The sequence below is a fragment of the Gadus macrocephalus genome, chromosome 16 (assembly GCF_031168955.1).
Source record: "Gadus macrocephalus chromosome 16, ASM3116895v1".
Taxonomy (NCBI): Eukaryota; Metazoa; Chordata; class Actinopteri; order Gadiformes; family Gadidae; genus Gadus; species Gadus macrocephalus.
Window position 1 is genome coordinate 19,554,864 of NC_082397.1, and position 18,079 is coordinate 19,572,942.

The 18,079-nt window shown below is 41.5% G+C and overlaps 1 protein-coding gene across 6 annotated transcripts in view; it reads left to right on the forward strand.

Annotated features, from left to right (window-relative positions):
• Positions 1-18,079, forward strand: part of sez6b (seizure related 6 homolog b) — a 64,690-nt gene that overhangs the window by 37,744 nt on the left and 8,867 nt on the right. For all 6 annotated transcript variants that reach the window (XM_060074856.1, XM_060074852.1, XM_060074854.1 and 3 more), the window contains exons 4-9: positions 7,244-7,433; positions 12,795-12,980; positions 15,409-15,577; positions 16,020-16,186; positions 17,031-17,225; positions 17,509-17,647. In XM_060074856.1, the coding sequence (XP_059930839.1) occupies positions 7,244-7,433; positions 12,795-12,980; positions 15,409-15,577; positions 16,020-16,186; positions 17,031-17,225; positions 17,509-17,647 (1,046 nt within the window). The remainder of the gene's footprint in view (positions 1-7,243; positions 7,434-12,794; positions 12,981-15,408; positions 15,578-16,019; positions 16,187-17,030; positions 17,226-17,508; positions 17,648-18,079) is intronic.

Sequence of the window (18,079 nt, forward strand, 5' to 3'; positions counted from 1 at the left end):
AAAGACGAGGGCTTAAATAACAAACACAACGAGGAACAGCTGAGACACATTAGGGGAGGGAACAGTAATCAACACAGGAGGGAAACACAGGGAAACACACACACCATGACAGGAGCTGTGGAGAATATATGGAAACACAGAGAGACTGCGGGACGCCAAGGCCAAACTACAAGGTGCGAAAGGTGAGGGGGGGGGGGGGTCTGCCTCTCTGACCCATGGGGAGAGCTGGTTCCACAGTAAAGGAGCCCAGTAACTGAATGCTCTACTTCCCAGTCTGTTTTTAGAGATAATGGGAGTCACTAACAGACCTGCATTCTGGGAGCCAATAAAAATCTTGGATAAGTCATAATAAAGGTAATGATTCATTATTGTGCATTTAAAGATGTATATTATTACATTGCAGCATTATTTGGGGATGACAATACAAGACTTCCATGAATGTGCATTTGAAGGAGTTTGCTTTGTATTCCAGCTGGCAAATTTCTATAGGCTACTATAGATCCATTTCAAAACACGTTCCAAGTAGGCTATAGGACAAAGCATTATACATCCTTGAATGAGTGAAGCTTGCCTGCTGACATGTTAAAATGACTGCCACTGCCATGAGCAAAGAGCAAAACCATCTGTACATAGTGTAGGCTACAGTAGCCTATTCAATATTGAATGAAGTAGGTTACTGTACACTCTTTGTCACTGTACATAGTAGTCAATATGATTTGCCCTTAAAAAACTCACTGTAGCCTATAGGCACACCCAGCCTTGCTTTCAATATAACACACACTCGCATTCTGTAATCACTGTCAGTAAATAATAATATGAAAACAATATAAAATATCTTCCAGCAAGAAAAAATTATCTGTTTACTGTAAATGGATAAAGGTCAACAGATGCGCAATGCAGGGCTCTCCATTTTTGAACTGATTAGGATTTTGTCGGGGGGGGGGGGGGGGGGGGGGGGGGGGGATATATTAATATGTTTACAAATTTGTTCACAGACATGGTGACTAATGTATGATAGTAGGCCTTATTGGCCCTTAACACTAATATTCAGAAACAACACTGCCTCAAAAGGATATTGGTCTAAGCAACACCAGTAGAGGCATATAGCCTACTTCCCCTGAACTTTTAAACGTTGCAAACGTGCAAAACATATATTATATTTACGCGGCATTCAGTCCAATGCTTAAAAATATATCTGTGGCATTCAGTAGGCCAATGCTGTGGTAAAGTGTGCAAAGTATGAGTATGAATATTTGATGGAGTATGAGTAAGTGTTCCCTTCTGTTACATAGATAGAACTTTATCAATCCCCTGCAGGAGAAATGTGTTAATGTTTGTCCCTATAAAACAATAATGGTAAAAAAATATAATACAAAACATGACGGTAACTCTAAAGTTAAACCGTCCAATCTGAAGGCTTTACTTAACCACTCCCCCTACTCACTTCCACCAATGCAAAGCGAACAGAACTGAGTAGGGGAGGGCGTAGCCCAACTAGTTTGTGACAGACCCAGAGGAACGCAACGCAAATTAATTGTGAACATGTATTGAGGCTTTATTAAAATCCCGGACGATTTTGAAATTTTGATTCCTACCCTTCCACTGTCAAATAGCGGCGCACGTTGTGTGGCGTGTGAGCGTGTGCATGGGTTGAATTGCGTGCGTCTCACGGAGAGCCCTGCGCAATGTGCAGCTGTCAGAAATGTGTTGTAATCACTTGTATTCCTCATAGCTCTGACTGTGAGGAAATCAGCAGCCCGCGATCGCAGCTCCTTTGATGTGAACGCGTAGCCTACAGAGCGCATAGGTCAGAGCCGGACAATGATGTCGTAGTAAAGCCCTCAGGTCTATTCTGCATGTATTAACTGTGGATAAACATCAACTGCACTGAAGTCATCATAACTTAATAAGTTCTCATTGTCAAATGATTGTGAACACTATTATTGTTATTTGAAGCCGTGTCAGTCTTGACTGTGGGTGGTGTGGTCCTCTGTGTCTGCTAGTGTCTATAATAAAGCAGGGCTCCAGACTAACTTTTTCCTTGGGTGCACTGGTGCGCCTACATTTTTAATTTGGGTGCACCAGCACGTATTTGTGTGTTCATATTTGTGTGTTCGTATTTGTGGGGGGGGGGGGGGGGGCAACCGGGCAGCTGCACCGGTTGCACCGTCGATATTTACGCCATTGATTAATAATATTTTGACCATTAAATAAATACCTTCAATAAATGCCGAATCTGTATCTCTCATAAAGAATATCGTCAGACAATGCCAAGGGATCGGTTCTGTCCCGAAAAACCCTCTGTCTCCGGAGAGACGCCTGTACGGTAGGTGCGCAGAGGTTCATGGGAACACCCACAAACGGTGACGCCATTATCGGAGGAGGGGCTAGGAAGCTGCGCACGCCGATATAAGTAGCCGATCTCCGGGTAGAGTCGCTGAAAAGCTGCTCCCGACCAGGTTTGGTTGCGAGCGTAAGTCACCATGGTGATACAGCGACGCTTAAAGAGATCGACTTTCCTGGTACAGCTAACCCAGGCTTTCAGCTCAACATACCTCGCTAACCCTCTAATCGAGCTTCGTAGTACAGGCCCCTGGATTGGGCTTCGCGGGTTCGTTTACCGGCGTTGCTATTGTTACCGGTCTTGCGTGTTCCAACGGATTATTAGGTATCTAATAAATCGCTGTCTAATCAATAATTCATTCACTGCCTCTTCCGTGGTCATTACAATATTATGAATAGACTGCTCTGTAAAAATAAATAATAATAATAATTATACCAGATACATTTTCAGTCGCACCGGTGTGCCTAAATAAAATATTTGGTTGCACTACCCCGAATTTTAGGCGCATGTGCGCCCAAATTAGGCGCACTCTGGAGCCCTGAAAAGTAATATTTTTGTCGACATTATCAAACGGAAGAACTTTTATTATGAAGAGTACAGGTCAATGAAGCACGCTAGCCAATAAGAGGACCCGCCCACCGGCGGAAACCAGATATTGAGTGGTAAATTCGTTTCGCTCAGTAAGAACCAAAAAATGAATAAACGAACTGAAATATTGATTTTTCGGTTTTTTTGACAAAACGTAGAAACTAATAAACGAACTGAAATCTTGATTTTCGTTTTCTTGTCAAAACGAAAAAACGAAAAAACGGCTTGTTTTCTGGTTTCTGTTTGCGTCAATTATTCCCAGAAAACAGAGTAATAAAACGTACCTTGCTCTCTATACTGCGCTGTCATTTCACTCTGGAATTTCCAGCGATTCTGTTATGCTGCGTTCACACCAAAAAAATATTTGGTTGCTTGTTCACATGGTCGACTGAGTTTGAGAGAGGCTTCCTCTTGTGACCGCCAATTCATTCTCAACCAGTCTCTACGTGTTGTGGATGAACACACACTACCCGCCAGAGGAGCTCCGGGAGTCCGCAAACGTCAACAAAGCCCTTTCTCCTCCTTGCCGTGGCTCAATTGTACTGACCACGGAAGAGGCAGTGAATGAAGTATTGCTTAGACAGCGATTTATTAGATACCACCGCTAATAAACCGTTGGAACACACACAAGACCGGTAACCACGACAACGCTGGTAACCACAACAAATCCTGCTCCCCCGCTAAGTCCGCTTAAGATATCTATATATTATATCATCGTATATTATTTACATATAGAGCTCCTGGACTCACGTCAGAGCTCCCAGAGGTTTCTAGCTTAGAATATTTTATAGAACGGGTGATATTATGAATCCTAAACGACTGCGTTGATTTTTCTGACATCTCTGGTACACAACACGTAGAGACCGGCCATGGTTGAGAATTAATTGGCGGTCACAAGAGGAAGCCTCTCTCAAACTCAGGCGGCCACGCGAACAAGCGACCAAATCATATTTTGGTGCGAACGCAGCATAACAACATCGCTGGAGTGAGATTCAAGAGTGAAATGAACACGCAGTATTTTGAGCGCCAGAAGCTACCTTCTCTTCTGTCAGCCAAGGAACTGAGGAATCAAACTCACTTCTGTTTCAGTCAAACTCTCTCACACACACTATATTCTCTCACACACAATACTATTCTCTCACACACACTACTATACTCTCTCACATACACTACTATACTCTCTCACATACACTACTACACTCTCTCACGTACACTACTATTCTCTCTCACATACACTACTATACTCTCTCACATGCATGACTATACACTCTCATACATACATGTAAAAGGAGTATAATAGTGTGTGTGTATGAGTATACTGGTGTATATGCAAGATTATAATAGTGTGTGTAAGCCCAAGTATGAATTCTGTCCCAGGCGGCCCCTCATTTATTTTATTTTTTTTCTCTTTACACACACACACACACACACACACACACACACACACACACACACACACACACACACACACACACACACACACATGCATGGAGGGTTGACACTGTGTAGACGACGAGGCCTGTGATCCCATAGGGAACAAAGTACCCTGGGGATCCGTGTGTCTTGTGCTGCTCCTGCACAGCACCCCACAGTGAGGCCTTCTTTAATGAGGAAATGTACAAGTTGAAAGAAATGTACCCATCCTTTGTTTGATTTGATGAAAGGTAAGGGCCTTTCTTTCTCCTCCCCCATTCTCTGCTATGTGACAGCGTGTACAGCGGGAACTCAGATATCGTTCTCCGGTGTACTAGAGCGTTGGATTTCACAATGGAGCAGGAGAGAAACACAAGAGAATAGAATGCTATAGAATATCATTGATTTAAACACATTCACATTTGCGAGGTGAGTTACAATCAAACCATGTAGCAGGATGTGTTTTCCTGAATCAACCTACATATTCAGTAGGATAGAACTGGAAATCAATTAGGATTGTGTCTGCTCAATAAGATAATTAGCTAATAAGCTAAATAAATTAGCTTTGTTTAATTCATACACACTAGGTGCATGTTCTGTCATCACCTATATTTGTTGAGTAACTTCAATGCTAATATTCACATTACTATTCCTTTGAATAGATTATCTATATTACATTTATATTATATTTTATATGTTTATATTATTATATTACAATTATACATATATACACATTTCAATGAATTGCACAAGGTTGCAACAATCAAAAACAACAACTAGTAAATGTTTATTAACATTGTTAATGTTGAACTTGCTGCGGTATGTTTGTAGGCGGATTCTATAATTGTCAATATTGAGTAGATATATGCTTTTTGATATTATATTGGTGACATTAATTGGATTTTCATATTAATTATTACCTCCCCCTCACGTATGAGTTGAGTTAGAGTACAGTTTCACAGGGCCTGGAACCGTTCCAGAGCCAATTGGATTATGTCTCCTGTGGTTATTATGTTGAGTGGTTTATTATTCCCTTACGTGAGGCATAATGTGATTATCCAGCGATGACCCTTTTTTTGTTCATGTAATGTTCTCCTAGGGTTGTGTCCGTGAGTTAATTAACAGTACATTAGGACCCGTTATGCACAACGACAACACTGCCACTTAGTGTAACACAGTGCTGGATCTGCGGCTTGTCACTCACATTAAGTCTGCTTTCAAACGCATGAGATGTGAGGCAGCTTTGCATCGATGTTTCAGAATAGAATAGAATAGAGCAGAGGCATGCAATACAAATTCAAAGAGGTCCAATATGTCCTGAAGAAAAGGTCCAGAACGTGTCGTTACACGTTATAATTGAGTGCCTTATATATTGCAGTGGCCTAGTCGTTGTATCAATGTATGTATCTGCATTTAGTCAACAGCTAACCAAACTCAAACTTCACTTTAGTACAATTTAATAATATTTCAACAATACTTATTGTTATTATAAATAATAATATAATACATAATATAATATATAATATATATATAATAATGAACACATTTTCTTTTCTCATTTCAAGCAAAATAAGATGCGAGAATGCAATTCAAAATGAAAGGCTTCGGAAAGAGTTGCATCCTAAAATGCAAATTCTAGAAAAATGAAATAAAAAGATGGCTGTTGTTCTAGTTTTCCTTTTTCTTATTTTATGTTAACTCCACCTTGCATCTTAAAAATCTCAGCCAATGTGATCAACAATCTAAACACATTGCAACAATTACAAACAGCTTTGAGGCCTCCTATCCCCAGATAACCTACACCTCTGCTTCCGCTGGTTCAGTGAGAGGAGGGCATTATCTAGCTTGGTGGGCCTGGATCTTAAATCTGGGCTGGAATGGTATCGGGGCCATTCTCATACACATGTGTTCTTCATAGTGGAGAAAGCCGCCTCACAGCTGAATGTAGAGCTGATCGTGGTCAACATGTATAAAGGCAGCGGTCTGGGAACATAGGAGACACACTGCTTATGAGCTAGCAGTGTGAAGAATGAACATGTCTGTCCATATAAAAGCTGCTTTCTCTGTCTTCCTTTACTGTTTGCAGTGCGCCATGATAAAAATAATAATTCTGACTGTCCTCGCCTCGTCTCTCCCCTGTTTGTGTCCGTATCTTCTGCACTTACTGGCGTCAGAATGCTTATCAGAAGGTATGGGATTGATTTGCTGGGTCACAGGAGATGATTAATAACGATGCAATGGGTCTCTGAGATTCGTGGACCGCTAAACCAGTGCCATAATGGCTAAAAAAGCTACTCCAGCGAAACTAGAAACACTCTTTCAAAATGATCATTCGCTATAATAGATTCGTTATAGTTCCGAGTACGGGTAGGAAGACTATTAGTGACCGGTCCTCGTCTAAATTATCTCTTCAATGGAGAAATTAAGACTTCCCCCCCCTAATGTGCTGCTAGCGATGATGTTACACGCTGATGACATTCGACTGGAGGGTCCCAGGAAAGACAAACTATATCCCTCATGCTCATCTCAATAAAACTAGGACATCAAGAGACAGGGTGAAGGATGGTGCAACCACCTGTCTAAACGTGGCATCTCTGGCCGCGTTTAGACATGTTATCGCTAGAGAACCATCTGCCCTTTAAAAGTGCACTGACCGAGGACTACTGGGAAGACCACCTTTTGACTTTCCCATATTTACTCTGAGCTGTGCCAAAACACATTAAATACATTTTCAATATAATTCTTCCATTCTCCTTGACAAAACTGAAACATGCCTATAGACACACAGTGTAGAATGGAATAAATGTAAATGTGTTGTTGACATACTAACATATGACATGATATGAATATATATATGTTCTTTGCTTTTCTCCATTTGTGGATTGTCCTCATGCCCAGGTGTTGCAGGTCAACCTGTCAGAGAGCGACCACGTGACATTTGAGGATGCGGGTGGCGGTGACGATGTCATCCTGGCCAACAGGTCCATCCTAACCAAAGGCCTGGTTGTACGAAGTCGCAGCAACCAGTTCACCATCCATCTGAGCAGCCAGAGGCCCTGGGCCGGGTCCCTGCGGCTCCACTACCAAGGTATGACGCTCACCGTAAGGATGCTAATGCTGCATGCCTCCCGGCCAGCACTGTCCAACCTGAGTGAATTAAATACATGACCTAGTTTGCTGGTCATATTTTTTTCATGATTTATTGTGCTAATTGTGTGAACTATAACTGTCTGTCCAACATCAGACTATTTAATTTAAAATATGTTGAAAAAGTGTACAATGCATTAGATCACCACCAACTGCATTGCTTCGGCCAACAACGTATTCATGGGAAATTATAGGACAGGACATAGAAAGAGATCGCTATATTAATTAAAATAAAGTATAAAATGTCTATGATATGAAATTAGCAATTTACAGCACCTGATATTTATAAATGTCCATATATATTTGTTCAGCGTCTACTCATCATCACAATTCATAATTCATCATGAAATAGGTTTGGTTTGTCAGTTGTGCTTGTGTTTGGACACCATCATTAAAAGTGAGGGATGAATGAACATGATAAGGTAAGGAGTCTTTTAAGCATGCTAAATGGAATAAAACAGAGCTTTGTAAAAGTATGGAAATAATAAACTACAGCACAACAGCACTTAATCCTTCGAATGCAATGAAAGAAAGATCCCATGATGATGAATTATTGGTAAAACTATGCAACTACTGGTAAGTTTCCTCCCTGTAATCATGTCAAAATAATGACAAAATAAACGTATTTAACATTACATTTGCCACCACGTCGAAAGTGTTTGAATGACACCCTATCGGAAACTATTTGTCTGAACCCTTAGGAGAATGTTCAGATGCATGAATCTGTGAAGCATCACAATACGTGCACCAAGGTGAGAATAATGAAGAACCCAGGGCAGCAGAAAGTATGCAGTCTGTCATTCTCCACTCTTACTCTAAGACTGCACTATTGCAAACAATGCAGAATCATTTTTTCAGGCCAGGAACAATAAGTGCCGCCACTAACTCAATGAGGATGAATTCTATCTCGGCCCAGCACATGTGCTCTGTGCAGTCGTTCCTGTGAGCCAACCACGTTTCATTCACTGATGAACTGCTTTTTGGGAAATATGCAGAAACACCAAGGCATTCATTCTTACTGGGTCTTTGACAAACGGCAGCTAGAGTGCAAATCGTATGTTCACTCCACCTGCTGTCCACTAAATCACCCTGGCTGCTGCCTTCCTTTGTTATATTCAGACTATCATCATTAACCCCTAGCCTTAGTAACCCTAGTTGCAGAGATACATTTCATGTATCGATGCAACTAATTAAGTTGTACTTATCTGAATAATAGATAGATACATTCTAATGAGTTGCTCTGGGATCCTGAGCTTTTTGTCAGCTCATAGTAAACTACTTGAAGATCTAATTAAATGTTAATGATGAAGACACGATTGCCACCATGCTGCCCTATTACTAAGTCTAGTTTTGCCAATTAAATTAGCACTACATGAAAAGTTTGGACAACAGCCTGCTGATACACCTCAGGGAAATAATGTGGCATAGCTCTCTGCACTGAAAGGTTCTGTACAGCATGCTATCAATTATTTTATTTGTATAAAACCCAGATGTAATAGAATCAAGAGAACAGATCGTACTATTTAAATTCAATAATAAACAATACAAACATATAACGAAAACTGATAAGAAGAAACATTTATTAAAACCTTTCCGTTGTTGGCTATTTCGAAGTATTTCAAATGGTAAAGTTCCCTTTCAAATTTGATCAGGGCTGTTACATTTAAATACTGAAACAGGATGAATATGGCAACGGTGAACAATCAGTGTTGAGGTGGTGTTATTTATGGACTCTGTTTTGTCACCTGAATCAAGTTAAATGTGATTTCCATGGAAACGAATAAGCCCTCGTATTAAAGGCCATGTTGTTGGTTACCAACGTTCCACTGCAGTACTCATCGGTGTTCATGCAGAAAATGCATTCCTTCACGTTTTACTCAAACGCCTGCTTGACTAAACATGCAGGCTCCAGGAGAACATGGAGGGACACACACAGAGGGATATCTCCCATTTGTTGCGGTTGATAGCAATATGCTTCCACAATCTGGGCCACCCTGAGTCCCAGGATCATGGGCCAGTCAAATGTTGGATTGTAGGTCTCACTTGGTGTGGAATCTCATCTTATTGCTGACAGCTTCCCCCAGGCCCTCTCTGCACACTGCGTGAGTCCTCTGCAGGCGTAACCTGTCACAGCCGATCATTCTCAATGGGCTCTGATGAGCTGGGTGTAAATGAGTCCTCCCCTCCCCCCATTTTGTATTATTGATGCACGGATGTGTGTGTGAGTGGTGGATGGTGAGTGAAGGGGCGTTGGATGGTTGGAGGAGTTGCAGTGGAGTGGGGGGGCTCGAAAATATCTATTTCTCATCCAGCCTATGTACTACACACACGAGGGCTAATAGATCCGTCTCCGTAAACTGCCTGAATGTTATTTTTTGTTATTTGTACTTGTGACATTTGCACGTCTCGCTGCAACCAAAAAAGAGACTGACATATATTCCGGACCACAATGCTGAAAAACACTTAATTTGGTCACAGAGGTGTCGCTCTGCACTACGAGGCGCTGAGCTATGCTTATTCTGTTGGCTGTAGTCTCCTCAAAAGTATTTTTTCTACCTCCTCTAAATGCATCTCGAATACTAGTGTGAAGCAGCTGAGTGAGCTAAGACACCATTTTGTGAGACACTTCCCTGAGAGAAACAGACAGGAGAAAATACTGCAGTGAGAATATCCAGAATAAGCCATCCCTCCCATGTGTACCCCTTTTCAGATGTTAATATAATAATAATGAAACATCGAAAGAGAAAATGAAACTGATGATGTTTCATTGATGGAATATTTATAGGAGTGAGGCACTCTAACCTGCCACATATTAGGAACGTATCTAACCTGAACAAAATAATATTTTCCATCATTATAGGTAACAATTCAACCAATTCCCAATCTTATCTTTTCTGACACAATAAGAGGTTTGATGAAGGTTTGATGAAGCACTATTGCACCGACCCAGTCTACAACAAAAGCCCCACCTAACTCTGCTTCAAGCCCATGCTTTCTAAGGAAAGCAACCGGGAGATGTATTATAGGAAACCTTAGCGGTGGAAAGCGTAAAGGAGCACGGCGATCTGTAACTTGTAAGTGTATTATCCCTGGTAGGACTTCTCTGTGATTATTACGGACCCCGTTGTGCTTTGTACCGGCCTCCACAGCAAAACAGCTGGCCGTCTGCTAGCGTGGGACTGAGGAGGAACACACCCACCGCCACTGGTGTGGAGCTCTTCAATAGCCTCGCTTGAGGCACACCAGTGCCGGTGTGTGTGTTTTGTCCCTTTCTCCTTCTGCCCACCCACCCACCCTCTGAGAGTATCCCTCCGCCCCTGTCCATGTTGGTCTAATTGAAAGGGAAGCAGCAGGGTGATCATACTGCAACAACGCAGACGTGACCTCACTCCTCCAGCTCGCCTCTCCCCCCGCCCCCCCGCCCAGCTGAGCCACTACGCGACGGCAATAAAGCATGAAGGAAACGGATGGCAAGTGGGTGGAGCGCTGGCAAGCCACTCGCTGCCTCATTGACTCAGTGTGTATCACAGAGAAAGGAGAAGAAAGAGAGAGAGAGAGAGAGAGAGAGAGAGAGAGAGAGAGAGAGAGAGAGAGAGAGAGAGAGAGAGAGTTTTTGTGTGTGTGTGTGTGTGTGTGTGTGTGTGTGTGTGTGTGTGTGTGTGTGTGTGTGTGTGTGTGTGTGTGTGTGTGTGTGTGTGTGTGTGTGTGTGTGTGTGTGTGTGTGTGTGTGTTTGAATTCCCAGATACTCTTTTCCTCTGGCTATTTATCATAATTGTCAGTTTGTCTCCTTAGGGCTGAAAGAGTGACATTGTGATACAACATGTCACACAGGAACAGTTCACTCTGTTTTCTTTGAGTGTTTGGCCTCTTTTCACCCTTGCTATGTCAGAGGAGGTCCCGGCTGACTGGTGGACATAAAATCACATTTAACCCCCCTCACCCTTTGCTATAGATATGTAGATATGTCCGAAAAAGACTGGCAACAGAGCATCCACTATTCTGCGTTTCAGGCGGTCCGTAATTGCAGTTCATCTGCATATGCAATTCACTCTGTGACAGTGACAATGCATACAACAATATCATTCACACATGCATGAAAGCACCCGCATGTAACCCCCCCCCCCCCCCCACCCCCCTTACATACACACACACATGCACACACATTTATTGATAATTATTTTTTCTTGGTACGTTTAGCATTACGGCGGTGATATTTTAATATTTGTCCGTTCGTCTCAACTATTAGGAAAGACAACTTTTGCAAAAAAGGCCTCTGCAGAAGGGAGGAGAAGGATCGGGAAGTTAGCAACAGCAAACGAAGCAGTATACACATCCACTGTGCATCCTCCCTTCTAGCAGAGAAGAGACTTGTGACAGAGTGTGTTACAACCAGTGTTGGTCAGAGGGGACCATTTATTGGCCTACCTAATCCCCCGACACCCTGCATAATTCCTTGCCTGAGGCCCTTCAATGTCACTAGCAGACAAAATCGATAGGAGCATGACTGCCAAACCAATCCACAGTCTAACAATATAACAAGGACAATTACAGTGAGACGGATCAGAGTGTTTAACAGAAATATATTAATAAATGTGGCCAAATGCCAGCAGGCGTGGAAGACAGATCCGTGGCACTAAAAGAGCAGTTTGTTAACTGGGCACTGGGGAGCTGGCCTGGACCATTTTATTTCCACAGATATGGACAGTGTGAGTGTGTGTCTGTGTGTGTGCGTGTGTGTGTGTGTGTAAAAAGGGCATTGTGTGTAGCCATGCAAGTGGTTGTGCTTTTTTATGTGTACAAAGATGTGTATATTTCCGTCGTTGAAGTGTGTGTGTGTGTGTGTGTGGGCGTGCGTGTTTGCGTGCGCGCGTGTGTGTGTGTATTTGTGTGTATCAAATGTTTGCTTTTGTAAATGAAGGTGTGTGTGTAGTGGTTGATCACCACCCCTGAACCCCAGGGAGACACAGTGCACTGCCTGGCACTGTGCTGCTTCCACAGAGGAAATGCTTTCTGCCTCTGAGCTTTTTCATTTGTTTAGATTTATAAATATGCCAACACAATTAGAGAAAATGTATACCCTAACTTGCTGTTTTTCTCCTGATCACATTGTTTGCCACATATTGCCATTGAGCATTGAGGGTGATGACAATAACACTTCAATTAATCATCCAATTGGTTTTGTTTTTTCACTTTGTGCTCTTTGGAACACAATCAGTAAGGCGAGGGATGAATGAAAAGTAGAATGTGTGTTTCTATCTCAACATCGATCTCTCATTGTGTCTCTCTCTCCCTCCTCTCTAGTCTATGCATTGGGCTGTACTTTCCCTCAGCAGCCAACCTTTGGCGATGTGTCCGTGAGCAGTCTGCATGTGGGTGGAGAGGCTTTCTTCTCCTGTCAAATCGGCTACCAGCTCCAGGGTTTCTCAACACTCGCCTGCCAAAACGCCACCACCCCCTACTGGAGTGGCAGGGAACCACAGTGCCTAGGTAAGGTGGAATTGATCAATTAATTGAAATGTACTCTTGTTTTGTATTGTGACATATTTTGCCGATGTTGTCCTCATTGCATCGATCGCAATCTGCATTGTTTTTACTCATGATTTATATGATAAAAGGTATTAATCATACAATTCTCAAAATGTCATAAAGAGAACATGTAAGTAATCGGAGTAATCTAATTTTGTCCTTTTTTTTAAGTTGCTATGCAACATTCCTCCATGAATGGATGTGTATTTTTACACCATGCAAACAAGATATAAAGCCTGGGCTCCCCCAGGAGCATTCGTTGCCGGATCTCATTTTGCCTGTTGATGAGACTTGGTGATGAATAATAAGTGACCGCTTTACTCCTGCCTCCTCTGATTGACATTGTTTTATAGCACAGCGATGGTCTCATGGGAAGCAATTTTAAAAAAGGGCTTATTTTGTGTGCCTTTCTCTCCAATGCTGATTGCGTTGTGCATATTTTGGCGTGTAAATGTGCATGCAGGATTTTCCTTTGTGTGTGACTTGTGTGTGGATGTTTGTGTGAGCCACACCTGTCCTGTGCCAATGAGCAGATAGGCAGCGTCATGCGAGTTGGCCCAGGTGTTTGCCTGAGGGCTATTATTACCAACGCCTGGCCATTGTTTTCTCTGCTCCACTTTAATAAGACTCTGTCTATAAAGATACCCTTGACTTGACCTGCTACAGAAACGTTAAAAACACACTTTCCCAATGCATGTCCAGGTCTATGCACCAATGAATGAAAACAGATTTGATGATACTTGTTATCGGTTTTAATGAAGGAGGAACACTATACGATTCTGATTCTGATGGCTGGCAAAGTAACCAATCCTTCTAGGTTAGCAACCGTTCTTGACTAACAATTTAGTGGTTTGCAAGCTATTGACTTCTTCGGAGCTACCACCCACTTTAAAAAAAAATACAATATTATATTTGAATATCCTAATGCCCAGAACATTATCATACTTTCCCAGGGGTTGTTCCTAGCCTTGTGAGACCATCCTGATCTCCCGCTCTGCTTCTCTCTGCTGATCAGCATGGCCTTGAGCCTGTTTCAAGCACAAATGAGAATGAGGCTAAGTATTAACAAGTGAAAAAGACTGCAGATGCCATGGCTGTGAAAGCCTACAGTGGATGGACTACGCTTTGTCTCCTCTGCTATTCATGATATCTTTTAGACTGAATATGTGTAGCTAGTGTTCTGAGAGTATCTTTTGCAATGTTGGTACCTCATCCATTCTTGGAAGTTGTCCTATTATTTTCATCACACTGGAAGCATAGGTTTTATCAGCATTTAAAGGTGTGGCTGGTCCTTTCCAGATGAGGAGATTACACCAATTCAAGGAATCTCTCTGGGTTTTATTTATTCTTTGTTCTACTCTGCCCTGTGGTCACAGGCTTTCTGTCGTGACCACATGAATGAAATGGTAGCTATGCGCTGGCAGTCTAATAGATTATGCGCAGAGAGACACTGCTCTAGAGGTCAGTTGAGGCTGCAGACAGTTGTTAAAGAGGCAGTATTGGAAAAAAGCAGACCACAGGACAAGAATATTTAAAGGAATGTGCGGAAATTCCGGCCACTTGTAAAATGATGTATAGGAAGTTGGAACGTATATCGAACCTGCAAAAAGACCATCCAAATGAAAAGAAAGCAAAGAATTTAAAACAAGAACAACAATATATGTATAGCTAGACATGTTTTCACCCTCACGTGGGTCTGTTTTTTTGTTGTTTATTGTCGCAGTTGATAAAACAGAGTTACCACATGAATCGTGTTGAGGCACAAAGGACAACGAAACATATACATTTGAGAACCCCTCACTTAAAAATAGAACAAGAAACTCTTCCAAGATTCGACAATTTTCCAGGTTACTTATTATCCATGCAACAAAAAAAGTTATAGTAATGACACGTGGAATCATGCTCTGCTTAATATATACAATTTTCCTATTCTCCTAGAAGACCATCATGTTATAATGTATTCAAAGATGATCATCATGATTTCAAAGATAATATAAATTGTAACAATTTCTAAAAAATATTAGATTTAAACCTGATACTATATTGCAGGTGTTGTTCATCGCTGTACAAAACAATTTTCTCGTGTCATTTGATTCCTTCTTTTCTTCCAAAATTCTTTGTATTTCCCCTTCTTTGTGTTTTTCAACAGTAATTTTTCGTCGTTCTTACGTTCTTTCTTTCTTTCATTCTTTCTTTCTTTCATTCTTTCTTTCTTTCTTTCTTTCTTTCTTTCTTTCTTTCTTTCTTTCTTTCTTTCTTTCTTTCTTTCTTTCTTTCTTTCTTTCTTTCTTTCTTTCTTTCTTTCTTTCTTTCTTTCTTTCTTTCTTTCGTTCTTTCTTTTCTATCTTTCATTCTTTCTTTGATTCAATCATTTCTTTCTTTCTTTCAGCTGTCTGTGGTGGTATGTTCCGGAATGTGACCGTTGGCCGTATTGTGTCCCCTGGTTTCCCTGACAACTACAGCCACAACCTGACCTGCCGTTGGTTGCTTGAAGCAGCAGAAGGGCATCGGCTCCACATCCACTTTGAGAAGGTTTCTTTGGCAGAGGATGATGATCGGTAATGGCCAGTTGTGTCTCTAAGGCAATATTTTCAGGTTTCTTTGAAGGCATTATGTAATGCACAGGAAAGCCTCAGAGGTTCTCACTGAAAATACTCACAGGTTCATTTGAAGTTCATAAAATATAAGATATTTGATGCAGAAAAATCTGAAAATCATTAAAAGCCACTCGGCTGCTCTTCATCAGGTTTTCAACATTCAATTTGAAGACTTGGCTGTCCCATATTTGCCTTTATAGAAAGGAACAAATTGCATGTATCAATTTGAACGATATCACTTAAGAAATGTTAGCGTTATTGTTCATATAAAAAATCATTTAATTAAGAAAGAACAACAATGCTGTATCCTGGCAGATGTTTTGTGTGTGAACTGTAGAAAGCTACAGTAAAATATCAGTAATATATGCTTTTTAAACCTTAGATGTCGTTGTTTCACTTCCAGGTTGCTTATCAGGAATGGTAAAAATATGGATGCATCGGCACTGTATGACTCTTATGAAGTAGAGTACCTTCCCAACGAAGGCCTCGTCAGCACCTCTAGGCATCTCTTTATTGAGCTGACCACAGACGCCGCAGGCACATCCACTGGAATGGCCATCCGGTACCAAGGTAATATAAGATAAACTTAGGGCTTCTGGATGTCACAGGCAGCCCAAGTCATGTCTATACCATTGCAATGATCATCTGGCAACCGGAAGGCTACTGGTTCTATCCCCTGCTACTCCTACCTAAGTGTTAATGTGTCCCTGAGCAACACACCTAACCATAACTGCCCCTGACAATCAGTTTGTTCCCTTGCGTGGTTCACACCGCTGTTTGTGTGTGTGAATGTGTGTATGAAAAGTGTGATTGGCCACAGGTAAGAAGGTGCTATATAAGAACTTTTCTTCCCTGTCTCAATCATAAAAGTCTCAACCATTTGAGATTGAGTCTTGTTAAGAACAATTAGTCACTGATTATAGCAATCCAGAGTATTTGGTTTGGAGGGCTTATCGTGTATCAGCACTGAAGATACATCTCTACCCTTTTCATTCCAGGAGTTAGATGCATTACATGCTGGTAAAACATTAGTCAATTTAAAAAGCCCATGGTGTAGTAAATTACAAATTAATTAAGTTGTAGTAGTTTGTTTTCTGATGGTCCCTCTGAATAGTTTAGTTGATAGAAAAGACATCCCAAGCAAGGATTTCACAGGGTCATAATGATAGAATATATACAATAATCTAGCATTCAAAAATAACAAACACATTTGTTTACAGATAGATACTAAAGTAGAAATATATGAATGTTGAATATTGGAATGATACCCAGTGCCTTTGCTTTATCTTTGATCTATTTATCTCTTATAAGTTGACCACAAAAGTGTGGACAGAACAGGTTTTGATGTGTGCACTTGGAATTTCTCATAAAAACAAAAGAGTATTTATCAAAGCGACAACTTCTCTCTTTGCAGCCTTTTCACAAGGACACTGCTATGAGCCTTTTGTCAAGTACGGCAACCTGAGTAGCAGTGACACCACCTGGGCCGTCGGGGCTGTGGTGGAGTTTTCCTGTGACCCAGGCTACACCCTGGAACAGGGCTCCATCACCATCGAGTGCATGGGCCAAAACAATCCCCAGTGGAACGAAACGGAGCCGGCCTGCAGAGGTTAGTTTGTGTGTGTCCACCAAGGGGGGATTGTTTTGTAACGTGGTTGAGTCAATGACCAAGATCCGAACAAGATTTAAATACATTTTAGTTAAGTTAATATAATAGTTTAGTTAATCTTTCTAAATGATAAAATGAATTGTCCATGTTTGTATTAACCTGCATGCATCTGTTTGTGTGTGCTGGTGTGTGTGCTTGTGTGTGTGTGTGTGTGTGTGTGTGTGTGTGTGTGTGTGTGTGTGTGTGTGTGTGTGTGTGTGTGTGTGTGTGTGTGTGTCCACAGCTGTGTGCAGTGGGGAGATCACTGAATCGGCTGGAGTGGTGCTGTCCCCCAACTGGCCAGAGACGTACGACAAAGGCCAGGACTGCATCTGGGGGATCCATGTTGAAGAGGACAAGAGGATCATGCTAGACATCAATGTGTATGTGGTATACTCAAGCATTAAGCCGCATAGGCCGGGGCTCACTGTGATTTAAGAAAAGCAAGGGGGGTTTTATGCACTCTGAAAAATGCAACATAAAGTGTGATCATTTATTGAAAACAAATTATAAATCTACTGCAAAACCATATGGTTCTTAAAACTGAAAAAATGGTTGCCAAGCAACACCGGTTAGCATTAGTTGAGATTGGTGGAACATTAATGCTAAAAATGAATTGTTGTTTATAGTATTCTCAACGTCTTCGAGCCAATCACAGAATCAAGGACAGGAATTTGTTTTACACAATTACATTAAGTCTCTTTTATCCAAAGTTACTTGCAAGTTAGGATGAGAACAATAAAAGCATAAAATACAATTTGGAGCTAAAAAAGAAAAGACCTTGACAGAGTGGAGAGTAGCAATAGAAATCAGGA